Source organism: Gadus chalcogrammus, chromosome 15 (assembly GCF_026213295.1).
Source record: "Gadus chalcogrammus isolate NIFS_2021 chromosome 15, NIFS_Gcha_1.0, whole genome shotgun sequence".
In the NCBI taxonomy this organism is placed as follows: Eukaryota; Metazoa; Chordata; class Actinopteri; order Gadiformes; family Gadidae; genus Gadus; species Gadus chalcogrammus.
This window is the reverse complement of record NC_079426.1, coordinates 26,855,643-26,880,754: the sequence shown is the minus strand read 5'-3', so window position 1 is coordinate 26,880,754 and position 25,112 is coordinate 26,855,643. Positions and strand designations below refer to the sequence as shown.

The window sequence follows — 25,112 nt, the reverse complement described above, 5'->3', positions numbered from 1 at the left end:
AGAATGAAAGGTGGGGGGGGGGGGGGGGTTACTGAGGATGGGCAGAGCTGTTGTGGCAGCTCTGTATATGCAACCCGGTATCACGCAATTGCGTGCTCCTGCGCACGAACGTTAATCTATTGAAGCGTGTTCCCGAGCACGATAGTCCGACTTTTTGCGTGTCACACAAAACGAAATGTAAACCAATGCATTCTGAATGGGAGTGTTCTAAGACAATTAACGTGCTCCACAAAACGGTACGAGAGAGAGAGAAAGAGAGAGCGGGAGGGACAGAGAGAGAGAGAGAGCGAGAGAGAGGCTTCAGAAAGGGTGTGCGCAGATAGTACAGTGCACCCTAGTTATGTTTATGCCAAAACCTATATATATAATTAGGCTGTGGAAATTGCAATAAGTTAAGAACACAACTTCGCACGTTGAGCACACAGCCGTGTGACTCGTTTATTTTGTAAAAAAGAAAACCGGAAAACAAAGCGTGCTGAAGGTAAACAAATCCAGCATGGTCTGTGACGTCATGAGACGCACGTAATCCTTACCCTGCGTTCACACCAAAAGATGCAAAAAGTTGACGCGTGATCCCATTCAAAGTGAATGTAGAGACGCGTTGCTGCTTTACTGCCGATGCATTTGCTGCCGAGAAAACGGGCAGCAAAACTTGATATGACGCGCGTCAAAATCTGATTTGCGGCGAAATACGTGAACGCGCCCTTCGCCCGTGCACGCTGACGGGCACGGGCGAAGGGCGCGTTCACGTATTTTGCGGCGCGTCAAATGCTGCTCGAGTTGAAATATTTCAACTTTTGACGCGCGTCAAAAGTTTGACGCGCCGCAAAACTTGATTTGACGCGCCGCAAAACTCAGGCGTCAACGCGTTCGGGCAGCAAATGCATCTTTTGGTGTGAACGCAGGGTTAGGGACCGCGATCCCTGAACCACCAAGAACGTAAATGACATGCAGTAAACAACAACACAATTGAAAGAACAACACATAACGAAATACTGTAGGTGAATTATGTTACGGTCACTACAAGGCTATAATTACATTATTTAGCGTGTAATGAGACAATCTATAGCCAAATTGTCGAAGATGCCCGAGAATCTTCGGGGATATCAGCATGGGAAATCGTCGAATCAGACCCATGAAGGGGGGGGGGGGGGGACACGTTAGTTGAAGGGGGGGGGGGGGGGGGACACGTTTGTTGAGGGGGGGGGGAGACACGTTTGTAGGGGGGGGGCACGCTCGACAACGAGAGTTGGTTTTTATTGAACGCTCGACAACGAGAGTTGGTTTTTATTGAACGAGACTTCAACACGGAACAGCTGCACGAAACGATGGTCACGTCACTCTCGGTGACGGTGTCGACAATAATGAACACACGAACAATGTTAATAGAACAACACACAACCACATAACATCCCGAACCCATTAACCCCACTTAATCCTAACAACAAAACAAGTTAACAAAAGCCCCATTTGTCAACTGAGAACCCCAATTCCCAGAATCCCCCGCGGCTCCGGAACACGGCGTAGCTTATATTAATCTTTATTATCTGAATGGGAAATGCAATATTTTAGGACAGATACACCATTAAACGCGTTTCTAATGACATTTCTAGCGAGAAATGTACATTTTCCTTACATAATCTTCAGTCAGTGAATGTGTATGATCTTTATTAATCTTTATTATCTGAATGGGAAATGCAATATTTTAGGACAGATACACCATAAAACGCGTTTCTAATGACTTTTCTAGCGAGAAATGTACATTTTCCTTACATAATCTTCAGTCAGTGAATGTGTATGATCTTTATTAATCTTTATTATCTGAATGGGAAATGCAATATTTTAGGACCGATTCACCGTTAAACGTGTTTCTAATAACATTTCTAGCGAGAAATATACTTTTTACTTGAATAATCTTCAGTCAGTGATTGTGTCTGATCATTAGTTTTATAGTAATTAGGATTTGATCGGCTCGCTCGCATGTTTCAACGACGTCAGGTTGCTTTCGCTAAACTAGCAGCTCACGTGCTTCCTGCGTTTGTGTTATTAAACTGTTACTTTATGTAACTTTTAATGATATCATCTTGTTAGAAACACGTATATCTGAGAGCCAACCCAGTCGCCAAAAGCATACGTTGACAGTGTACTTTTCGTGAACACTGGATTACGTCGCATTTCAACATAAAATAGCGTGTTATACACACACACACACGCACGCACACGCACAGACACACACACACAAGCACACACACGCACGCACAGACACACAGACACAGACACACACACACACACACACACACACACACACGCAGCATTTCGCTGCTAAAACAACAACAAAAAAATATTCCCTCAAATATTATTACTTTCAAAACGTTGGGCAAAATGGCCAATAATATCATTTTTTATTTGGGATGCTTCTAGGACATTTTGGGTGGATTTTGAACGGTATGTGGGGGGCACGTTTTTTGCAGGACCTGGCAACCCTGCGCTGTTGCCCGAGATCTGGATCCACCCCGGCGTGGTGCCGTCTCCTTTTGACCTTTTGACCCCAGACTTCTGGGGGAATAGCTGAATCAATTCATTAGTCAATCAGAAGCATGTAAATATCGTCCCGGTGGCGTAAGAGGACGAACAAGGTGTCCTTCAACATCTACGCTTCCAGGAGATTGCAACGGTGCCACACATGAGCATATTCGAACATGTTTAATGGTAGTAATTAGCTGTCGAAATTGGAGGCCTTAATCAATACTGAGCAGCTATTGATTTGCTTCCCGATAAAGATTTGTCACAAATGACATGTTATTTAGCATCTACACGTTGAGCTGAGTCCAATGACACCAAGAACGACACTCTAGCTAATGGTAACATGTGTTTTACATGGTACACCTAGGTCTAGGACATGATCTCGGTGTAGCAAGAGGCCGAGCTTGATCTCATTGGACTCAGCTTAACGTGTAGATGCTAATTAACATGTAATTTGTCAAAAATCTCCATCGGGAAGCAAATCTATAGCTGGTCATTATTGATAAAGGCCTCCAAAATCGACAGCTAATTACTACCCAGAAACATATTCAAATATGATCATGTGTGGCACTGTTGCAATCGTCTCGAAACGTAGATGTCAAAGGACACCTTGTTTGCTCTGTTGCACCACCGGGAAGATATTTTCATACTTCTAATGGATTGATTCATATTTTAAGGTTCTCGGAGTGAGACTTTAAGTGGCTGCAGCAGAAGTGTTGAGACGAAAGATTATATCAAGAGATTTATAGAATATTCCCATTCACATTATGATTCTTCGTCGTAACATCCAACCAAACATCCTTTACATTCACAGAGCGAAGATTATGAAAGTCCAGGCTCAGCAAGTGCTCCATCTCGTTGCACCTGCACCCAGCGGCTCGCTTGCAAGATTTTGGCCTGAAGTTCTTCCCAGACCAACACCCTAGCCATCCAACATGCATATCTGAGAATCAGGCCTCTCTTTAATAATGACAAAAAGTTATGAGAGAAACACACATTAACTTTTTGTTATCTCATAAGCAGCGTGGTGCCGGCTCCTTTTGACCTTTTGACCCCCGACTTCAAAAACGTGGCCACAGGCCAGCTGTGTCTACACACCTTTAGCCACAAATGTACACCTCCATCCCACAAAAAATGGGGACTAGAAACTAACCTCTGTCTTACTGTACTGTTGGAGGTCACGCCCCTTTGCCGACCTTTTCGAGATAGCTAGGGATGCTAAAATGTTTACACACATTTCCCGGGGCCCCGTGTACGACATATCCGAGATTTGGAATTCTAGCCCTGAGAGAAAAAAAGTTTTCCCAAATGGAGTGTCATTTGGACAAAGCCCCTCAGAAGTGTAGCCTGCAAGACCTAATGGTTCAGAATGTGGTGGAAAAACAGTTTATTCTAGGGCCTAACTGGGACCTCCGCACCGAAACTTGGCCCGGTCGGACCCCGAGGGCAGGAAGGGGGGGCCTGCCCTCGGGGTCTGACCGGGCCAAGTCTCGGGCAGGAAGGGCCCCCCCTTCCTGCCCTCGGGGTCCGACCGGGCCAAGTTTCGGTGCGGAGGTCCCAGTTAGGCCCTAGAATAAGGTATTAAAATTTCAGGGCGGTAGGACCTTCCTATCTCAAAAACTGTTTTTCCACCACATTCTGAACCATTAGGCCTTGCAGGCTAGACTTCTGAGGGGCTTTGTCCAAATTACACTCCATTTGGGAAAACTTTTTTTCTCTAAGGCTAGAACTCCAAATCTCGGATATGTCGTACACGGGACCCCGGGAAATGTGTGTAAACATTTTAGCATCCCTAGCTATCTCGAAAAGGTCGGCAAAGGGGCGTGACCTCCAACAGTACAGTAAATGTACATAAGACAGAGGTTAGTTTCTAGTCCCCATTTTTTGTGGGATGGAGGTGTACATTTGTGGCTAAAGGTGTGTAGACACAGCTGGCCTGTGGCCACGTTTTTGAAGTCGGGGGTCAAAAGGTCAAAAGGAGCCGGCACCACGCTGCTTATGAGATAACAAAAAGTTAATGTGTGTTTCTCTCATAACTTTTTGTCATTATTAAAGAGAGGCCTGATTCTCAGATATGCATGTTGGATGGCTAGGGAAGAACTTCAGGCCAAAATCTTGCAAGCGAGCCGCTGGGTGCAGGTGCAACGAGATGGAGCACTTGCTGAGCCTGGACTTTCATAATCTTCGCTCTGTGAATGTAAAGGATGTTTGGTCGGATGTTACGACGAAGAATCATAATGTGAATGGGAATATTCTATAAATCTCTTGATATCATCTTTCGTCTCAACACTTCTGCTGCAGCCACTTAAAGTCTCACTCCGAGAACCTTAAAATATGAATCAATCCATTAGAAGTATGAAAATATCTTCCCGGTAGTGCAACAGAGCAAACAAGGTGTCCTTTGACATCTACGTTTCGAGACGATTGCAACAGTGCCACACATGATCATATTTGAATATGTTTCGGGGTAGTAATTAGCTGTCGATTTTGGAGGCCTTTATCAATAATGACCAGCTATAGATTTGCTTCCCGATGGAGATTTTTGACAAATTACATGTTAATTAGCATCTACACGTTAAGCTGAGTCCAATGAGATCAAGCTCGGCCTCTTGCTACACCGAGATCATGTCCTAGACCTAGGTGTACCATGTAAAATACATGTTACCATTAGCTAGAGTGTCGTTCTTGGTGTCATTGGACTCAGCTCAACGTGTAGATGCTAAATAACATGTCATTTGTGACAAATCTTTATCGGGAAGCAAATCAATAGCTGCTCAGTATTGATTAAGGCCTCCAATTTCGACAGCTAATTACTACCATTAAACATGTTCGAATATGCTCATGTGTGTCACCGTTGCAATCTCCTGGAAGCGTAGATGTTGAAGGACACCTTGTTCGTCCTCTTACGCCACCGGGACGATATTTACATGCTTCTGATTGACTAATGAATTGATTCAGCTATTCCCCCAGAAGTCTGGGGTCAAAAGGTCAAAAGGAGACGGCACCACGCCGGGGTGGATTCAGATCTCGGGCAACAGCGCAGGGTTGCCAGGTCCTGCAAAAAAACATGCCCCCCACATACCGTTCAAAATCCACCCAAAATGTCCTAGAAGCATCCCAAATAAAAAATGATATTATTGGCCATTTTGGCCAACGTTTTGAAAGTAATAATATTTTTTTGTTGTTGTTTTAGCAGCGAAATGCACCGTGTGTGCGTGTGTGTGTGTGTGTGTGTGTGTGTGTGTCTGTGCGTGCGTGTGTGTGCTTGTGTGTGCTTGTGTGTGTGTGTCTGTGCGTGTGCGTGCGTGTGTGTGTGTGTATAACACGCTATTTTATGTTGAAATGCGACGTAATCCAGTGTTCACGAAAAGTACACTGTCAACGTATGCTTTTGCCGACTGGGTTGGCTCTCAGATATACGTGTTTCTAACAAGATGATATCATTAAAAGTTACATAAAGTAACAGTTTAATAACACAAACGCAGGAAGCACGTGAGCTGCTAGTTTAGCGAAAGCAACCTGACGTCGTTGAAACATGCGAGCGAGCCGATCAAATCCTAATTACTATAAAACTAAAGATCAGACACAATCACTGACTGAAGATTATGCAAGTAAAAAGTATATTTCTCGCTAGAAATGTTATTAGAAACACGTTTAACGGTGAATCGGTCCTAAAATATTGCATTTCCCATTCAGATAATAAAGATTAATAAAGATCATACACATTCACTGACTGAAGATTATGTAAGGAAAATGTACATTTCTCGCTAGAAAAGTCATTAGAAACGCGTTTAATGGTGTATCTGTCCTAAAATATTGCATTTCCCATTCAGATAATAAAGATTAATAAAGATCATACACATTCACTGACTGAAGATTATGTAAGGAAAATGTACATTTCTCGCTAGAAATGTCATTAGAAACGCGTTTAATGGTGTATCTGTCCTAAAATATTGCATTTCCCATTCAGATAATAAAGATTAATATAAGCTACGCCGTGTTCCGGAGCCGCGGGGGATTCTGGGAATTGGGGTTCTCAGTTGACAAATGGGGCTTTTGTTAACTTGTTTTGTTGTTAGGATTAAGTGAGGTTAATGGGTTCGGGATGTTATTTGGTTGTGTGTTGTTCTATTAACATTGTTCGTGTGTTCATTATTTTCGACACCGTCACCGAGAGTGACGTGACCATCGTTTCGTGCAGCTGTTCCGTGTTGAAGTCTCGTTCAATAAAAACCAACTCTCGTTGTCGAGCGTGCCCCCCCCTACACACGTGTCTCCCCCCCCCTCAACAAACGTGTCCTCCCCCCCCCCCCCCCCCCCCCTTCAACTAACGTGTAAATAATGCTAAATAATATAATTATAGCCTTGTAGTGACCGTAACATAATTCACCTACAGTATTTCGTTATGTGTTGTTCTTTCAATTGTGTTGTTGTTTACTGCATGTCATTTACGTTCTTGGTGGTTCAGGGATCGCGGTCCCTAAGGATTACGTGCGTCTCATGACGTCACAGACCATGCTGGATTTGTTTACCTTCAGCACGCTTTGTTTTCCGGTTTTCTTTTTTACAAAATAAACGAGTCACACGGCTGTGTGCTCAACGTGCGAAGTTGTGTTCTTAACTTATTGCAATTTCCACAGCCTAATTATATATATAGGTTTTGGCATAAACATAATTAGGGTGCACTGTACTATCTGCGCACACCCTTTCTGAAGCCTCTCTCTCGCTCTCTCTCTCTCTGTGTCCCTCCCGCTCTCTCTTTCTCTCTCTCTCGTACCGTTTTGTGGAGCACTTTAATTGTCTTAGAACACTCCCATTCAGAATGCATTGGTTTACATTTCGTTTTGTGTAACACGCAAAAAGTCGGACTATCGTGCTCGGGAACACGCTTCAATAGATTAACGTTCGTGCGCAGGAGCACGCAATTGCGTGATACCGGGTTGGTATATGATGGGGGGGGGGATCTTGCTGGTAATGACAGGGTAGGGGGGGCAGTGTGCTGTGTATGTTGTGAGGGGGGTCTTACTTAGCCTGATATGACCATCCGCTTTCACTTCGTATGCGGTGGAACGAAATGAGAATTGAGCGGAGCCACTAGGCGGCGCTGCCTGGCTAGGTCTTACTGTTGATGGCAGTTATTCTACATGCAAAAGTCAGTATAGTGTGTTCATCCTATTTTAATTATGTTACCGGTATTTATTTCTGGTTAAGGGACCCATGTTGCAGCAGCCAATTTTCCAGGAAGTAGCAAGGTAAGCATAGGTGTTACTAATAAAAGCCAATAATCTTGTTGTCACGATGTCTACTTTTTCATCTATCAAATGTAAATGCAACCATCATCTGTGTTTATGACCAGGCATTCTATGAAAGGCAAACGTATTACCTCCATCTACTCTAACTTGCGCTTCCTCAGATGCATCACAGGCTGCCGAGGACCTTTTAGGAGATCCCTGGATTCTTTGGTCCAGTGTGCAAAATGCTTGCCATGGTTAAATGAGGTAGTGGATCAGCGTTCAACAGCGTGATAACTGAGTGACATGTGTAACGTAACAGCCAATCAGCGTTCAGCCGTCAAACTCAGTGCAGTGCAGTCCGGGGTGAACTGCGGCATGGAGGAGAAAGTGATTGTTGCAGTTTGCGACTCCCGGAGCTCTATATATAATAGTATATAATATATTATAATTGTATAGATAATATCACGGCCAACAGCTCTGTCGCCTCCGGATGGCCGTACGATGGGGAGCTCTCATAGGGATTGGGCTTCTCTGGGTTTGTTTACCCTGAATTGAAATGAGCATGGAATAACAGGGCATTTTCTTTTAAATCGAATCCAAAATCATATGTAATAAGTCTTGTATTGGAATGTTTGTTGGGCTTTTATTTTGAAACTACACATCAGAATATCCTGAAACTTCTTGGGTATCACTATGGGGTTGTGAACTATGACCCTGACGTCGAATGAGTCTGGAATAACAGTGCGTTTTCTTTTAAATTTAATCCAAAATCGTATGTAATATGTCTCATATTGGAATGTTTGGTGGGCTTTTATTTTGAAAGTAAATATCACAACGGCCGTACACTTCCTTTGATAGTATTTGCTTTTATTGACTGTCTTTTTGTATGTACCAGACGAATGCTTTTATTTTAAACTAGTTCTGAGACGCTATTACCGTAATGGCTAGTATAAACAGGCACAGCAATGCAGCAATGCTCCACCTCATCAAACTTGGCCCGAACAGCGTCCTCTAAATGGCAGCTGGATGCTTCCAAGTTTTCCCTTAGCTGAAGCAACCTCGTTAGAGCATAGTCAGTCAATTGGAACATTACTGTCGACATAGTCAGCCAAATTAATTATGGCATTTATTGTGTTATTCCGTGTTTCTTCCATTTAGTTCCATCTAGTGCTTAAAAAAAACCCACCTTCTCCTTCCCACATCATACGTCTGCATATGACATGACAGGTGATAGCCAATCAGAGAGCTTGTTACATGGCTAATTTGCATTGCTTTACCTCATCTTACCAGCGCAAGGACCAAAGTGTCACGGAAAAGCTAAATGGAGAGGCTAAATGACTAAGCTAATCGAATAGCTAATAGGAAAAGGAAAAGCAGCGGGGAAATGGAAATGCAAATGCCAAGGGAAATCATCTATTTAAATGCCTGATTAAAATCTGTATTCTTAATTCAATTTGTGAATCCAGTTATTTATTTCTCTTTTTAAACTGCATTTTCAAATCGATTTTTTAATTGCATCATTTATTTGTGAATTCATTAATGTATTTTTAAATGATGTACTTATTGACAGTTTTATGTTGTTTTTAATTTGAGCTACTTATTGATGGATTAATATTTAATTTGTAAATATATTTTTTTAATTCCTCTTTTATTGCCCATTAAAAGATCAAATAATGAATTACTTTATTATTGAATCTATTTCTTTATTACTTTTTCCGTGACACTTGTGGTCCTCCATAGATTAACAGAATCATGGACATATTAAAGAATGCTGAGGAAAACTTGTGTAGTTGGCTTTATTGCAAGTGCATGGAATATTTTCATCCAGCCAAACACACCATGCCGTTACCTCCTCATTACAAGCTGATATACATATGCAATTGAATTGTCGAATTGAATTGTCCTTATACTTAACTTTATTTGTGTAGCACCTTTCATGACATAGAATGCAGCTCAAAGTGATTCGCACAACAAGAGACGGGTGTCTTTTTAGAGGAGGCAGGATTAAAAAAAAAAAAAGTAGATGATTATTGACTTGAAATTGCACTAATAATATTTGTACTACTATATCAATGACCTCAAGCTAAGCTACTACTAACTAACTACTAACTGATAGTATTCCTTCCTATTGTTTTTTTGACTTTGAAATATCCTTGTCGGCAACCCTGGAGCACCCTGTAAGGTAAGGGCAGAGTTAAGTAATATGAATCAAGAGCACAATTACTGCCAAGTCTCTTTAGATGTTGATGAAGTCGATGAGGTATAGGTGAATGTTTCTGAAGCCACAGCTTCAGACAGCGCTGAGCATAATTATGCAGTGCAGACATCTCCTCTATCCTTCAAAAGGCAGGCTGAAAATAAACTGGGATCTATTAGAAAAAAACTTAGATTGGTGCAGCAGAATAGTAGGAAATTGAAGATAAAAGTTTCCTGCTTAACTCAGGTCATCACTTCTGTCAAGGAGAAGCTGCTCATTTCTAGTAGCTGTGCAGAGATGCTGGAGAACTCCTTCAGTGGAGTCCATAAGACCTTGCTCTCCAGAAAGGTGCAAGGTAAAAGATCGAAAGTGTCGGAGGAGTTGCGTTCATTTGCGATTGACTCTGCACTTCTATTCCGCCAAAGCTTATAGTTTTGTGCGTAAAGTTTTTGACCTTGTACTGCCTCACCCCGAAACCATCCGGACGTGGTACAGCCACATTTCTGCAGATCCCGGTTTTACAAAGCCTGCCTTTTCTGCTCTTGCATGTCATGTGCAGAACAGAAAAGTTGAAGGAAAGGAGAACTTGTGTGCTCTCATGTTGGATGAAGTGACCATTCGAAAGCACGTGGAATATGCAGCTGGAAGATTCCATGGATATTTGGACCTTGGCTGTGGCACTGTTGATGACAGTCTACCACCAGCCAAAGATGCCTTGGTCCTCATGGTTGTAGCCGTCAACGACTCCTGGAAAATCCCTGTTGCCTATTTCCTCATTGATGGAATGAATGGTGAAGAGCGTGCCAACATCATCAGGGAATGCCTTCATCGACTCCATGCCACCGGAGTTCGTACAGTCTCCTTGACGTGCGATGGACCATCATGCCACTTTTCCATGATGAGAGCCCTGGGAGCAAAATTGGATGTCAATAACATGAGATCCTCTTTTGCACATCCTGCTGACCCATCACCATTGTTCCATGTGCTGCTGGATGTTTGCCATATGTTGAAGCTGATCAGAAACATATTGGCTGACGGGGGTTTACTCCAAACTCCAAACGGAGAAATCCGTTGGAAATACATTGAGGAGTTGAATAAACTTCAAGAGATGGAGGGACTACGATTTGGAAACAAGTTAAAAATGGCTCATGTACGGTGGGAGAAACAGAAGATGAAGGTGAAACTTGCAGCTTAGGTGTTCATCAGCAGTGTAGCAGATGCTCTTGAGTACTGTAACACACAGTTGCATCTTCCACAGTTCAGCGGGTGCGAGGAGACAGTGAAGTTCCTGAGAATCATTGATGCCGCCTTCGATGTCCTTAACAGCAGGAACCCTTTGGGGAAGGGGTCCAAAGCCCCAATGAGGACATCCAACAAAGAACAGGTACAGGAAATCCTGCTAAAGGCTCAAAGGTCACTCTTGGAACTGAAAGACAGCAAAGGCAAGCTGGTGCATTTAGGCCCCAGGAAAACGTGTGTAGTTGGCTTTATTGCCAGTTGCGCAAGTGCATGGAATATTTTCCTTGAAGTGGTCATCCAGCCAAATGCACCTTGCCGTTACCTCCTCACCTACAAGCTGAGCCAAGATCACCTTGAGCTGTTATTCTCCTGTCTGAGAGCATGTGGTGGATGCAACAACAATCCCACATCAAGACAGTTTACAGCTGCCTACAAGCGTCTTCTGTTGAAGTCCCAAGTAAAGACAGGAACAGGCAACTGCATCCTCCGTGATAATACCACCATCATGGATGTCACACCTGCTGCAGCAAACACCTTGCGCAGGTTTGATCTGAAGCCTGTGGAGCTTTCTGACCATGAATACCAGCTCTGCCCAAATGTTGATACTTTGTCTGACTACAAGGATGCTGCAATCAACTACATTGCTGGGTTTGTGGTCAAAAAGCTAAAGGAAAGGCATACCTGCAGGCATTGCGCCGACGCTCTTTCTTCATCCACCGTACATCCCTTCATTCTGTTGAAGAATCGTGGAGGTTTGTCCAAACCATCTGACGGGATAGTTGCTGTGTGCAGGGCGTCGGAGCGTTGCTTTCAGAGAATTTTGAGAACAACTTCCGGCAAACTCCCACAGGGACATGGTATAACAGCAGCCATTGTCATTCAAGTACTGGAATACAGTGCTGGTAAGACATTGTTCCCAGACCTGCCCAACCACATGTTCGAAACCACTGTTGAGGACAATCACGTACATCTTCTGGTGAAAATTGCATCCTCTTTATATTGTAAAATAAGGATGAACCATCTGGCAAGACAGGCAACAGAGAGTCTGCATAAGGACTCTGTTAGACATAAATTCACAAAGCTCATCCATTTTCATCACCAGTAAACCACATTACTGGGAAGGATAGACAGATAGATAGCAAACATACGTAATACCAAAAATTCCCCCACCCCTAATTTTAACAATTGGAATTAAACCATGTCAAAATATGAACTATTTTATACTATAAATTGAAACCTTGCAAAAATTGTAAATAAGATTTAGAAAATAAGATAATTGTTGTCAACAGTGGAACATGTAGAGCATATCTCAAACCACCCTCCAGCCAATAAGATCGGATTTGTACAGTTTAGTGTTCAGTGTAATACTTGGAGCTTGCATGACGGAGCACAAGTTGGCACAAAGCACTCAAAACTGCACAAAGACATTGTTCAATTGTAGACTTGGAGCTTGCATAACGGAGCACAAGGCATAGTTGAATAGTACATTTCTTTTTGAACAGCACATCCGATCAGTGACCTCTGTAACCTCTATAAAACAAAATAAATTCTATTGTCTCGTATTTATATACATGTTGCATATGTTTATATGTTTTTTACATGTTGTGACTGTCTGAGTTTGTGATGTGAGTCTATGGACTTGTATATACATGTTTCATGTATTTATATGTTTTTTACATGTTGTGACTGTCTGAGTTTGTGATGTGAGTCTATGGTCTTGTATATACATGTTTCATGTATTTATATGTTTTTTACATGTTGTGACTGTCTGAGTTTGTGATGTGAGTCTTTGGTCTCGTATTTATATGCATGTTTCATGTATTTATATGTTTTCTACATGTTGTGACTGTCTGAGTTTGTGATGTGAGTCTTTGTTCTATTGTGTCTCGTATTCATATACATGTTGTGACTGTCTGAGTTTGTGATGTGAGTCTTTGTTCTATGTTCCCACTCTTGGCCTGCACCTTGACGTGGTGAGTGGGCTTTAAACTAAGCCAGGCCTTTTATATTTTTTTGTTTGTTATTGATTGTTTGTCAGTCTATCTTATTAATGATACAAAGCCTTAATTAAACCCCTTCTCTTCTGTTTGCAGAAACTGGAAACTTCAGAGTATATTTTATCTTAAGTTAGATAATCTTTTTTGTTTCCTCATCAGATCCCAGTCCATCATGCTCCTCTACTTGTCTGCCGTGCCACCATCATGCCTCATGCATCACCTCTCAGCGCCTACCCAGCTGCATCTTATTCCATTACTCCAGCTCTTTTACAAAAGTGACAAACATAAAGGTAAAACACACCTGTATCTCCCCAGGTGATTAACTATAAGCATTTCCTTTGCTAATGCTCCACTCAGTGTTCAAACACAAAACTGCATATATATTTACATGTCACTTGTACTGTATGAAACTCTCCTCCTTGATTTTTAAGCTCTCCATAACATGCCCCCCCCCCACCCCCCCCCCACCCTTACATCTCTGACCTCCTCCAGAACTACAGCCCTACCGGTACTCTCCGCTCTTCCTCCTCCATGCTCCTCACCACACCTCCTGCACGGCTGTCATCCATGGGGTCCACAGACCCACATCTTCAAACTGGCATATTCTATGTAATGTGTGTGTTGTTGTTTTTATTGCTTTGTATTTATCTTGGCTCTTTTTTGATGGTGTGCAAGTGTTTTCAATATTTTATTAACTATACATGTAAGGTGTCCTTAACTGGCCAGAAAGGTGCCCACACTGTAAAACAGGACAGCTCCGTTTAGTTAAGTCCACTTACTTCCTCTCTTTAACACAAAGAGCTCTAACAAGTTTTGGATTTTGAACTCATCTGCGTGAGTTTTAAAAAGTAGAACTTACTGTTATTAATTGTGTTGACTATTTGAAAATGTTATCAGATAAGTATGTGTTGATTGAACTTGGGTTTCAAAGTTATCAGATGGGGGGGCGGGGCGTGGGGGAAAAGGCGGGAGTGGGCCAATGAGAGCTGCAAAATTAATATTTGGACTTATGAGTTTAATTGTCTTATTTAATTCATGGCAAGGCTGAAGCATGAACAGAATAATTTAAACACCGCAGATAAGTCATATATCATATCGAAATACAGACACTTTGTAGTAAATGAAGGACTACTTCGATACGCGGGAAGAGACTATGCCTGACAACGGCCTAGAACCGAGGCGGAGTAACACGACGCGGGGACCGAAGTGACGAGTGGTGAACGTGTCGAAGTAGATTTCTTTACACGAGGCTGAGGAACAGCTGGTGAGTTTAATTATCTCTAATTAAGTCTTTTAACATTAACCTCATGTGTAGTAACGTAATAACGTTAAATGTGTAGGTTGTGCTTTTTTAATAGCCTGGAAAATGTGACTGCAACATTCGTTTTTATTCGAGCCCGACATGAGTTAGCTAGTTTGCTAGTTAGCCACCTAACGGTTGAGGCTGCGTGTTGGGGCTGCTGTCACTTCGTGCTCGTGCTTTGCTCACTTTGTATTTTATATTGACTAGTTACTCCAATTCATTTAGTAAAGTTGTTTTAACATGGATATTATGCAGATAATTAATAATGAGCAGGGACGTGCACAGGGGGGTTGCTCAGGTTGCTTGGGCAACTGCCCATATGCCCTCCTTGACTCACGTTGCCCTTCCGAGGAATTTTTTTTTTATTTTATATTCATTTAATGGATGCAGAATTTCATGTAGGCCTAGATAAAAAAAATCGCCACTCGAAACATTTCATAAAGTAAGCGTAGCCTCCTTCAATTCCGTTCGGGCACTGAGAGTGAAAGTCAGTAGGGGGAGGGCAAACTCTGCCGCGCGGCAACAGCCGCTTTTGCCGCCTCCCCTCTGCCGCCCTTCCCTCATTGAAATGAATGGAGGCGGCGAGTTGCCGCGCGGCGTGTGAAAGCTGCTTTACGTAGCTGCAGCGCTGCACGCGACCGGAACACCGGCGGTGTCACACTAAATTTGTACCGGCTGCCAAATGTGTACCGGGCGCGTCATCAATACATATCCATTCCAAACCTGCCCGGCAACAGATGATCGCGTCGTCCGTTGTCTGGCAACGGACGATCGCGTGAATGACGTGAAAGGTTCACGAACATTCGTGAACCTTCTATCTAGCGATCCGTTATCTGTATTGTGCTATTTCGTCCTTGACTTGCTTTAAACACTCAGTTTACTTGCTAAATTTGATTGAACAATGAAATACAATACAAATATAAAGTAAAAACAAGTGTTATCTAGCGATACGTTAACTGTATTATGTTATTTCGTCTTTGGCAACATGGGCGCGAATGTTTTTTTAAACCTGCCCGGCAACGGACGACGCGATCATCTGTTGCAGGCAGGTTTGGAATGGATTTCGTATGGATGACGCGCCCGGTACAAATTTGCCAGCCGGTACAAATTTAGTGTGACAGCACCTGTGAGACGACTTCCTTGATGTTGTCGGAAAAGGTGAATTTGAGATGTATAACAAACAAACAATCATCATCACGTTTTATGAAATGAATTACAATCTTCATAAATCCAGGCTCAGTTTGCCATGTAACGTTTAGCCTAAATAATCAGACAGCTAGCTAGCTTGCAGACAAGCAGCCCGTTATCACTATAGTCTACACTTTTTTTTTTGGTAGGCAAACTAAGCTACATATCTGCTGATAGTTAGTTTCTAACATTTCGTTTTAACAAGAAGAATAAATGATGGAAGTAATGCATCACATGAATTCTTTCATTCAAAATGGTTCATTCCTAAATCTTATCACTATTTTGGGTATTGTTTGTTATTGTTAAGTGAAGCCGAAATGCCCAGTGAAAAGAGAAGGATTCAGGAGAGAGAGAGAGACAACTAAAGGAGGCAGCAAAGAGGAGCACATCACTACAGGGTTGGCTACGAAAAAGCCAAACAGCAGGTGGGACAGAGACTTTGCATAGTGATAAAAAATTATACTGTGTAGGCTAATTGATAAATTAATCAGACTCATATTTTAGCCTACTAATGGCAATTTTTCATAATTACATTACATTTAAGATGAGGAGCAGCCACAAGCCTCCAGACACTAGGAAAATGTGACCAGGAGGAGGCACATAGGGAAGGTAGGCCTAAGTGCTGATCACCATATATGAGAGGACCATGCTAGAAAGTACAGGGTTAAAGAGCTGCATGGGAGGGGGGGGGGGTGCCCTTTTTTCAGGTCAGAGCAACTGCCCCTCAAAATTCCTGTGCACGTCCCTGATGAGCAGCATGCGCTGTTTTTTTTCCCGCGGTCCCCTCGGTATGTTTTAAACAGACAGATGGAGCTTGTGTGACGGGATGCATAGCTTCCGTCACGGTAGCGATACGCTACCCAGGAAATTATTAAGAGACTGAGTGTAAATGTTGCCTGTGTGTTTGTCTATGTGTTCCGTTATCTTCATACTGTTTTCAAATCGTTTATCAACCATATCATTTATCATACGCGCTACGGCAGTTTATTATAATCTTGCAAGTACCATCATTACAACTTTCTGTTTAATACCATTTACCATTAACGTCACCTGTTCTTTTGCAATAACCACTCAAACAAGTATGTCGTTGTTAAATTCCATGTCCGTTTATTTAGTTTAGTTACATGTTAACACAGCGTAAATGTTCGTCTCGTCTTGTGTTTGTATTAGGGGTTGCGTGCCGCGTCAACGCGGTTTAAATTCACGTCACGACTGAGTGTTTACCACCTAGTTCAAGTCGCTCGAACACATCTACCCATGACAGCTTGCAATTTGATGAATTAACTGAAAATGAACGTCATTTATAGATACAAAATATATTGTTTTAACTAACGTTAAGTGTCTGAGAACAGTTTAATTATTACTTTGGTTGACAGAGGATTAGGCTGATGACAGAGGAGAGGATATGTGATGGCACAGGGCTGTTTACCAGTTTAAACCATTGAGTTGAACAGATTGTAAAATATATTTATTTTAATGTTTAGTCAGAGAGGTAGGAAAGGAAGGATAGGATATTAAATGCTTAACTAACTAATCATTATCAACAGGTTGGAGGTTTTAGAGCCTACTTAACTCATGTTGGCACTACTGATGAATTGAATAATAATATTGATTTGTGTTTTTGTTTTATTCAGTTTATAATGTAATATTCAACATCACAATTTACAGTCTTCAAAATTAACAGCAACACTACTTATAACAAACCCAAACTGAATATTTTAAACACCATAAAGGTTTTAATTCTTGCAGGGTTGTTGAATCATACTGCATAAGTGTTAGCTAAACGTAATCCAATAAACTAAATGTAATTCAAAATAACATAGAATATTGGTTTATAGTTGTTGTTTTTTTGTAGTTAATAGATAACTGTTCTTAACCACTAGTTGTCTAAATAAATGTTATGTTTATGTAAGTTTTGTGCCTTTTCCTCCAGTGGCCAAGGAAAAATAATACAGCATTTTAAAGAGCATCATGGACATCACCGGAGGTGTTCAGGCCTTGTCTGCATTTATCAAGACTGTTTGAACACATTTCAAACCCAAACTGAACTTAAAAACCACTTGAAAGAACATTCAAAAGGTCATAAAATTGTGACCAAGTTATGCTGTGATTTGTGTACATTCTCAGAGCCTAGTAACATTATCAAATATTGTGCCCATCTGAAGACTCATTTGAGGAACAGGGAAACAGTTAAATGTCCGTTTGCAGGTTGCTCTTTCAAGTCCAATGTACTTTCAACATTTACTTCTCATAGAAGTCGCTATCATAGGTTGTCCACCTTAAACAGTTAAACAGACCAGAGCTTTTTGTACACGATGCACTTACAGATGCAGTGCTAGAAGAGGATTATGTTTCTTGGACTGAGGCATCAACTTCATATGATTCAGTACCCGAGGGTGTACCTCCTCTTGAAAATGGAGAGTCAATTAAACGTCAGTTGGCATCTTTATTTATCCGTATGCAAACAATTCTGCATGTTTCAAATTCTGCAGTACAGGAAGTAATTGATGAGTTATTTGACATTGGAGACTTTGCCTATAAAAATATTAAAACAATTATAGAGAAAGTTTTGGAGGAAAATAACTGTGCAGCTGATGCCTCTGTTGTTACATCATTGTCTGATGAAATACAATCGTTGAACCCACTCAAATTTCTTTCAAGAGCAGGGCCTTTGGGCACAGAACGTAAAAGGCAGTCATTTTACAGAAAGATTTTTACAGTGATTGAACCGGTTGAATATGTGCTAAATCCACAAGAAAAAAATCATTCATTTGTTTATGTTCCTATTTTAGATTTGTTAAGTAAGTTGTTGGAAAGAAGTGAGATTGTAGAGACATTACAGAGATCCAATGGACAGGAAGGTCATTACTGCTCATTTCAAGATGGTGAATACTTTAAAGAAAACAAACTTTTTGCTGAAGGATTAGGCATAGCTCTTGGCTTATACATTGATGATTTTGAAATCTGTAATCCATTGGGAACTTCAAGAAAGAAACATAAATTGTGTGGTATATATTGGGTGATAGCTAACTTACCCATAAGACTTAGATCAACATTATCATCAATTTATCTAGCTGCATTGTGCAAAACTGTACATATAAAACAATATGGTTACAGCAAAGTTTTGGAGCCTCTGATTAGAGACCTTCAGCATTTAGAGACGACTGGTGTATTTGTGAAAAGACTTGGGTCTTGTGTCAAAGGTACTGTTTTGTATGTGTCTGCCGATAACTTAGGTGCACACTCCCTTGCTGGATACCAAGAGTCTTTCAACGTGGAGAAATTTTGCAGATTTTGTTTGGCTAACCTTAAAGATATTCAGCATCATGATGTCAGAAGTGGGGCATTTACTTTGAGAACACCAGAACTGTTTGATGAAGCCATTAATGTGCTTAACACAACTGATGCCTCGTGTGTTCATGGTTTGAAGAGAAACTGTCCTTTAAGCAGACTTGCCCACTTTCATCCTGCAAAAGGTTTTCCACCTGATTTTCTGCACGATTTATTGGAGGGAATTGTACCTGTGGAACTATGCATATGTCTTTCAGATCTTATTGCTAAAAAGTATTTCACATTGAATGATAGAATAGCATCATTTTCTTTTCAGTTTTCTGACAAAACTGACAGGCCTCAGAAAATACCAACAACCTTTTCAAAAAAAAGAACAATTGGTGGCAACGGACACGAGAACTGGGCACTTCTGAGATTTCTTCCACTGTTGATTGGCCATCATATTCCAGAGGGTGAAAAGACTTGGTCTGTGATCCTTGAACTGAAAGACATTGTGGAGGTGTTATCAAGCCCCTCATTCACAACAGAAACCCTGTGCTACCTACAAGCCAAAATTTCTGACCACAGACAGTTGCTCTTAGAATTATTTCCTGGTACTAAATTACGCCCGAAACATCATTATCTTGAACATTATCCTGTTCTGATTCAGAAATTTGGACCATTAATTGAGTTCTGGACAATACGATTTGAGGCAAAACATTCTTTTTTTAAAAGAATTGTTCACAATACTGGCAATTTCAAAAATATTCTGCACACGTTGGCCACAAGACATCAACTGATGTTGTCATATTACTTGGAGATGCCAACTATTTTCAAGCCAAGCATTGAGACTGGACGAGTATCAGTTGTGTCTGTGGGCATCCTAGATGCTGCAATCAGAGAGGCTGTATGGAATAAGTTTGAAGGTCTGGACTCTGTTTCACTCACCTCCATTGCTTACTTGAATGGGACAAAATATTCTAAAGGCATGGTACTCTCAGTTGGACATACGTGTGGACTGCCAGATTTTGGGAGAGTATTGGAGATCTGTGTAGTGGATGGTTGCATATCATTCATTACTGAACTATTCACAGCGACCTTCCAAGAGCATCTCAGGTGTTACCAGCTCGCCAGAAGAGATCCTGCAACAATTGTGGTCATTGATCCGGACCGTCTGAATGACTACATTCCCCTTGCTGCATACCCTGTTGAGGAAAAGCTGCTCGTCACTCCAAGGACATTCATGTTACATTAAGGTAATATTTGATTGGGTTGGTTTGTCATACATTTAAACAAATTCTTAATCTTTGGACCACATAACGGGATATAAACTGCACTTAAAAGGTTAGACGACACTATTTGCTATATAACGATGTAGCGTAGAAATGGCTACCTGATCTCTGAATTCACCCTCCCTATCTGTTGTAATCTCTCTGCTGTTTTAACTCCATTCACAGCTTCTTTTAGATTTATGTTATTTACTGTCTAATGCTGCGTTTTCTTGTTTGTTCACTGTGTTTCAGTTCTTGGTATCTCATCAATGATGCTTCTCAGAGTCATCGTCTCACCTCAGGAAATAAGACGTGTCACCCTACAGGAGGTTCCCCCATCAGTTGATGAGTTATGTCTAGTTCTGGGCAACACTCTGGGCCTCCGTGGGAAGTTCCTTTTACAGTTTGAAGATCCAGACTTTGGGAATGAGCTCTGCAATTTGACAGACATCAAGGACCTACCAACTGAACGAGCCACACTGAAAGTTCTGTTCACGTTTTCTGAACCAGTTTCTGACTCGACATTAGATACTGCAAGCCTTAGTTCCCAGAATAGTGCAAGCCCCGAGCCCCCTGGTAGTGGTGATTCTTCAGAATGGCCTGATCACTTTGTTATTTCAGATTTCTCCCATGACGTTGAGTTTCAGCTGAGGGTAGCAAATGATGCCTATGCCAAGGATGGAGCTGTGATGGTCATCTCAAAGAGTGTGAAGAGTGAAATACTGGACAGACTGGCTGATAGCATAACCAGAATCACTTGCTATCCAAGTAAAGACAATTTAGAAAGCGTAGCCAAAGCTCTTGTTGAAAAGCATCCTTGTCTCAGGGAGCCGGGTTCAGGTAAAGGATGGTACTGCTGGAGATTCAGCCTGATATTCAAGATGGGCAATTACCGTCAGAGGATGATGGCAGCTGGATGCCCTGAAGTTCTTGTAAATAAAAGAAAAAGAAAGGGAAACACCAAGCCAGTCAAGAAGGCAAAAAAGGGAGAGATCAACTACTTACCAGAGCCACCTGATGGACAAAGTACTGTTAAATCAGAGAAGGATCGTGAGACCATGCTTTTGGAAGTGCAGAAGAGAGAGCCAGATTTGCACCTGCTCGATGAATTGATGACTGCAACATTCTCCCAGCGAAGACAAGAGATCATTGGTGACGAGCCACTCATTTCTGCAGTCAAGGACAGATGGCCTGCATTGTTTAGTGAGAGACAGGTAATTCTTTGCCAACTGAGTACAGCATAGAAATCCTATATTTTGTTGTTTTAGGTAGTCAAACTATGCACTATATGTTTCAATCATATTTGTGTTTTTTGTGTGTCCCTTAGAGCTCTAAGCTGCTCTTATTTTTCCCTCACTCATTGCCTTTTTCTCTGCTGTTTTATTATTGGTTTCAGCTCATTGCTGAGTTCAGTAGAATCGTCACCAAAGACCTGCTGGAGTCATTCCTGGATGGACTTGATGCCTTGGTGCCAGGTGTTCTACAGATGTACGGAGAAGCTGCTGCATCAGGCAGGAGTGTGCGCCTGAGCAGTGTTCTCAGTTGTCTTCAAAAGGAGGTATGTACTGCACAGAAATCATTTCTTGTTAATGTACTAAAATTAGTATTCTGGCTTGGATATCTTATTCACAAACTCTTGTCTTGTTCTTGTAGGACACGAACCAAAACAAAAGAGCAGCTGTCCTACTTGGTCTTCCATGCTACCTTGCAGAAGATTCCTCTGACATAATCAGGATGTGTGATGTAAGACACCGTATAGGCGCCTAAATGCCTATTCGCTTTATTTAAGTTCATATTTTACAATGACAGTTGGATTTTCATAAGTGAAATAATAGTAAATATAATAATAGTTAAATGTGTTAATTTTGAATGCATATAATTTTATTTTGTAATTCACTTGCAATGTTTTCGGTGTACGCGCACATTTAATCACTTTATTTTGAAGTGTGACAGGAACTTAATTGTTTTTAACTACCGGTCTTACTGTCAGGATAACAAGCTTGGAGCCACACAGTTTTTTGACCTCTCAATTTCTCTCTCGTTCTCGTACCTCTAATTAGAAACCTCATTGTGGAAAAGGATTGTTTTTTGTATTTTGCGTTGGACAAGTAAACCCTTTAAAACATCACGTCGTGGTCCGGTGGATTATTATCGTGGATATTGGATGAGGTATGCGTCGAAGGGAAAACGGAGCGTCAAGCTGAAACTTCACATTAGAAATATTGAACCTACACACCGTATTTACACATTTTATATTACATTGTTTTGTTTTAACATTTTTCATTTTTATAAGTCGTAAGGGGTAATTTTTTACAAATAAAATAGTAAATGAGTGAAAAATTTATGAAATGTGCCCTTAATTTAAATTGAAAATGTAATGAAACCTAAAATGCAGTAACTTACCCAATATGTAATAAAATATCCAGACTTATATTGTTTTTAAATAATGTAATGTTAACTTATCACATTAGGCTACTTTTTAAAATAGCTTAGTATGTAGTATAGTATATCAGAGAAGGGTTTGCTGGGATGATAAAGTAGTGGGCTGCATCCTAGATTTATTTTTTTGGACCACATGTTATATGCTAGTTAAGAGGTGTGTCCCGGAGTTTCTGTCCATGTGCATGTAGCTGTGTGATGCATAGTCTATTATAATCATTCTTTCATTTCAAATGCAATGTATATAACATTGAATTCTTGTTCATACTTAAAATCAGAATATACTACATTTTTGAGAAACCATTTCTGAGAGAACATTCAGTACATTTTCTCTCAGTTTAGCTCCTCCTAGTGGCCAAAATTACTGTTGGTTTGTTTTATTATTTGGGCTTAACAATGAACATTCAGAAAGGCAATGACAACACTCACTCAATTAATGTCAAAGACATTTGTAGCCTTTCTCTATTAGCCTAGCAGTGATGTTTAAGTCAGTCAGTTAAGATGTGTTTTTTTGTCTTTATGTTTTCAGGCTCATGGTGAAACCCTTGACGTGCTAATGAGCGGGATGCAAGTTGGACTGTTGATTGGACACGAAGGCCCTCTGCATGATGCATTTCCATTGGATGTTTTCAACGTGGCTCTGGTAGTAGAGGAGAAGATTATCCTACATGACCTCCGAGATGTGTCCACAGGCTTTGCCATGTTACTGGGTGCAATCTACTGCCTAAACCTTGAGTACCCACGTAATATGAAGTATTCTTTTGAGTTCCTTCAGAGGGTTGTCATGAACATTAAACCGGAACAATGTTCACCCAGAATCCATGGACTCAGAAATAAACTGCTTAGATATCGCATGTAAACAAAGAAATGCACTTGTCAAGCAACTACTAGGAGGCAGCAGTTATTTGGGAAGCTTGCCTTGTTCTTTACACTAGCATACAGGTTTTCATCGGCTTAGTTTGTTCAGCACAAGTCAGGTATGCGTGACAAATGTGTCACTTGTGAAGTTGAAAAATCTGAAATTGTTGAAAAATCTAAAATAGTTTAAATGTGCAAAACATTTTGAGGTATAATGAAAACAAACTTTTGTTTCGAATTGTGGTTAAAGAATCTTTTAGAAGTGGATGTTGATGTTTTGTAAAGCTCTGCGTATACCACATTTTTCCTCTGTACAACTTCGCCATACTTATTCTCTCATTCACAGTTTTAAAATTGTGTTAAATTAACACAAATGTAAGTGAGGATAAGTAAGTAAGTATTTATAATGTACACCATTGTTTTTGTTCATATGACGATATGGACCGGTTATCTCACTTTTTGCCTCTTATGACACCTGCCCATCTGTCCCCCTTTCCTCAGCACTCTCGGTTGTCAACCTCAGTGAGGCCTGTTTTGATGCAAAGACATGTTTAAGATGTATCAATGTTCCACATTGTTCATATTCATGTCGAGATTTTATGATTATCTGTTTACTATCTCACATACGTCATTGTTCAACCCCACCTCACCTTCTTTCTTTCTACGAGTCCACCCTCTGTCTCGCTGTCAGTCCACCCTCTGTCTGTCTGTCTGTCTGTCTGCAAGTCCACCCTCTGTCTGACTGTCATGTCTGTCTGCAAGTCCACCCTCTGTAGATTACAGAGACATACATTGGGTACGGCATGTTAAAACCTTTAACTTCTGTTAAAGTTTATATAAATGTATTTATAAAATAAATGTTCTTGGACAAATGCAAGAATTCAGTGTGAAGCTCTGTCATTTACCATGCAAGTTGAAACAAATTTAGAATTTTAATCCTCTTAACTTTAAATGGGGAGTCGTATAAATACGGCTAAGTTAGTTTAACTCAGAACTGTGAGTTACAATAATAATGAAATATCTGTTTGTTTTACTAGCTAAAGAATTTTATTGTATTGATAATGTTTAAAAAAAAATTGTTTTAACTCACAGTATCAAGTTTAAACAAGATGTGATTAAAAGTTTTCATGTATCAATGATGTATAATTATATTTTGTTTCAACTAATGGTATCAAGTTATGATTACAAGTGATTAAAAGTTAAGTCAACTTTGACAACTTAAAAAACAACATTGTGACAACTAGAACAGTGTAGTATAATCAACCTTTTGAACTTTATTTTCAGAGTTGAAACAAAGGTAATCTTAAATTGAGTTAACTTGCAGTTTTAAGGCAGCAGGTGAACCTTCATTTGCAAGTTGAAGGTGCGGCCACACCAGACGCGTATCTCGCGTACTTCGCGTATAAAATCGCCATTTTTTCCATAGGGAACCATTGGTTTACGCGCGTATTACGCGTTTCACGCGTATAAGCAACATTTTACGCGCGTATGAGGCGCGTATATTTACGCGCTATACGCGCGTATATCGCGTACATTTCAAGAGTTCAAAAAATTGAACTTTTTACGCTCATACGCATGACGATTAGCCGCGTT

At 40.9% G+C, this 25,112-nt stretch overlaps 1 protein-coding gene across 3 annotated transcripts; it reads left to right on the top strand.

The window, feature by feature from the left end:
• The first annotated feature begins 17,332 nt into the window (after positions 1 to 17,332).
• On the top strand, positions 17,333 to 24,280 carry LOC130405075 (uncharacterized). Of its 3 annotated transcripts, none has more exons than XM_056610040.1 (5): positions 17,333 to 20,207; positions 20,475 to 21,436; positions 21,619 to 21,780; positions 21,876 to 21,965; positions 23,191 to 24,280. In XM_056610040.1, exons 2-5 carry the CDS (start codon positions 20,492 to 20,494, stop codon positions 23,518 to 23,520), a joined length of 1,527 nt encoding a protein of 508 aa, XP_056466015.1. In that variant the 5' UTR covers positions 17,333 to 20,207; positions 20,475 to 20,491; the 3' UTR covers positions 23,521 to 24,280. The 3 variants fall into 2 exon arrangements, 1 of the variants encoding a protein (XP_056466015.1); XR_008904283.1 differs by having other exon boundaries at positions 17,333 to 21,436.
• The last annotated feature ends 832 nt before the right edge of the window (positions 24,281 to 25,112 follow it).

Bases quoted from the DNA above. Each gene is read 5' to 3' on its own strand.
- LOC130405075 (XM_056610040.1), top strand. From the start codon at position 20,492: ATGATGCTTCTCAGAGTCATCGTCTCACCTCAGGAAATAAGACGTGTC. The intron at 21,437-21,618 runs GTAATTCTTTGC...TATTGGTTTCAG, and splicing joins CATTGTTTAGTGAGAGACAG to CTCATTGCTGAGTTCAGTAG. The intron at 21,781-21,875 runs GTATGTACTGCA...TTGTTCTTGTAG, and splicing joins TCAGTTGTCTTCAAAAGGAG to GACACGAACCAAAACAAAAG.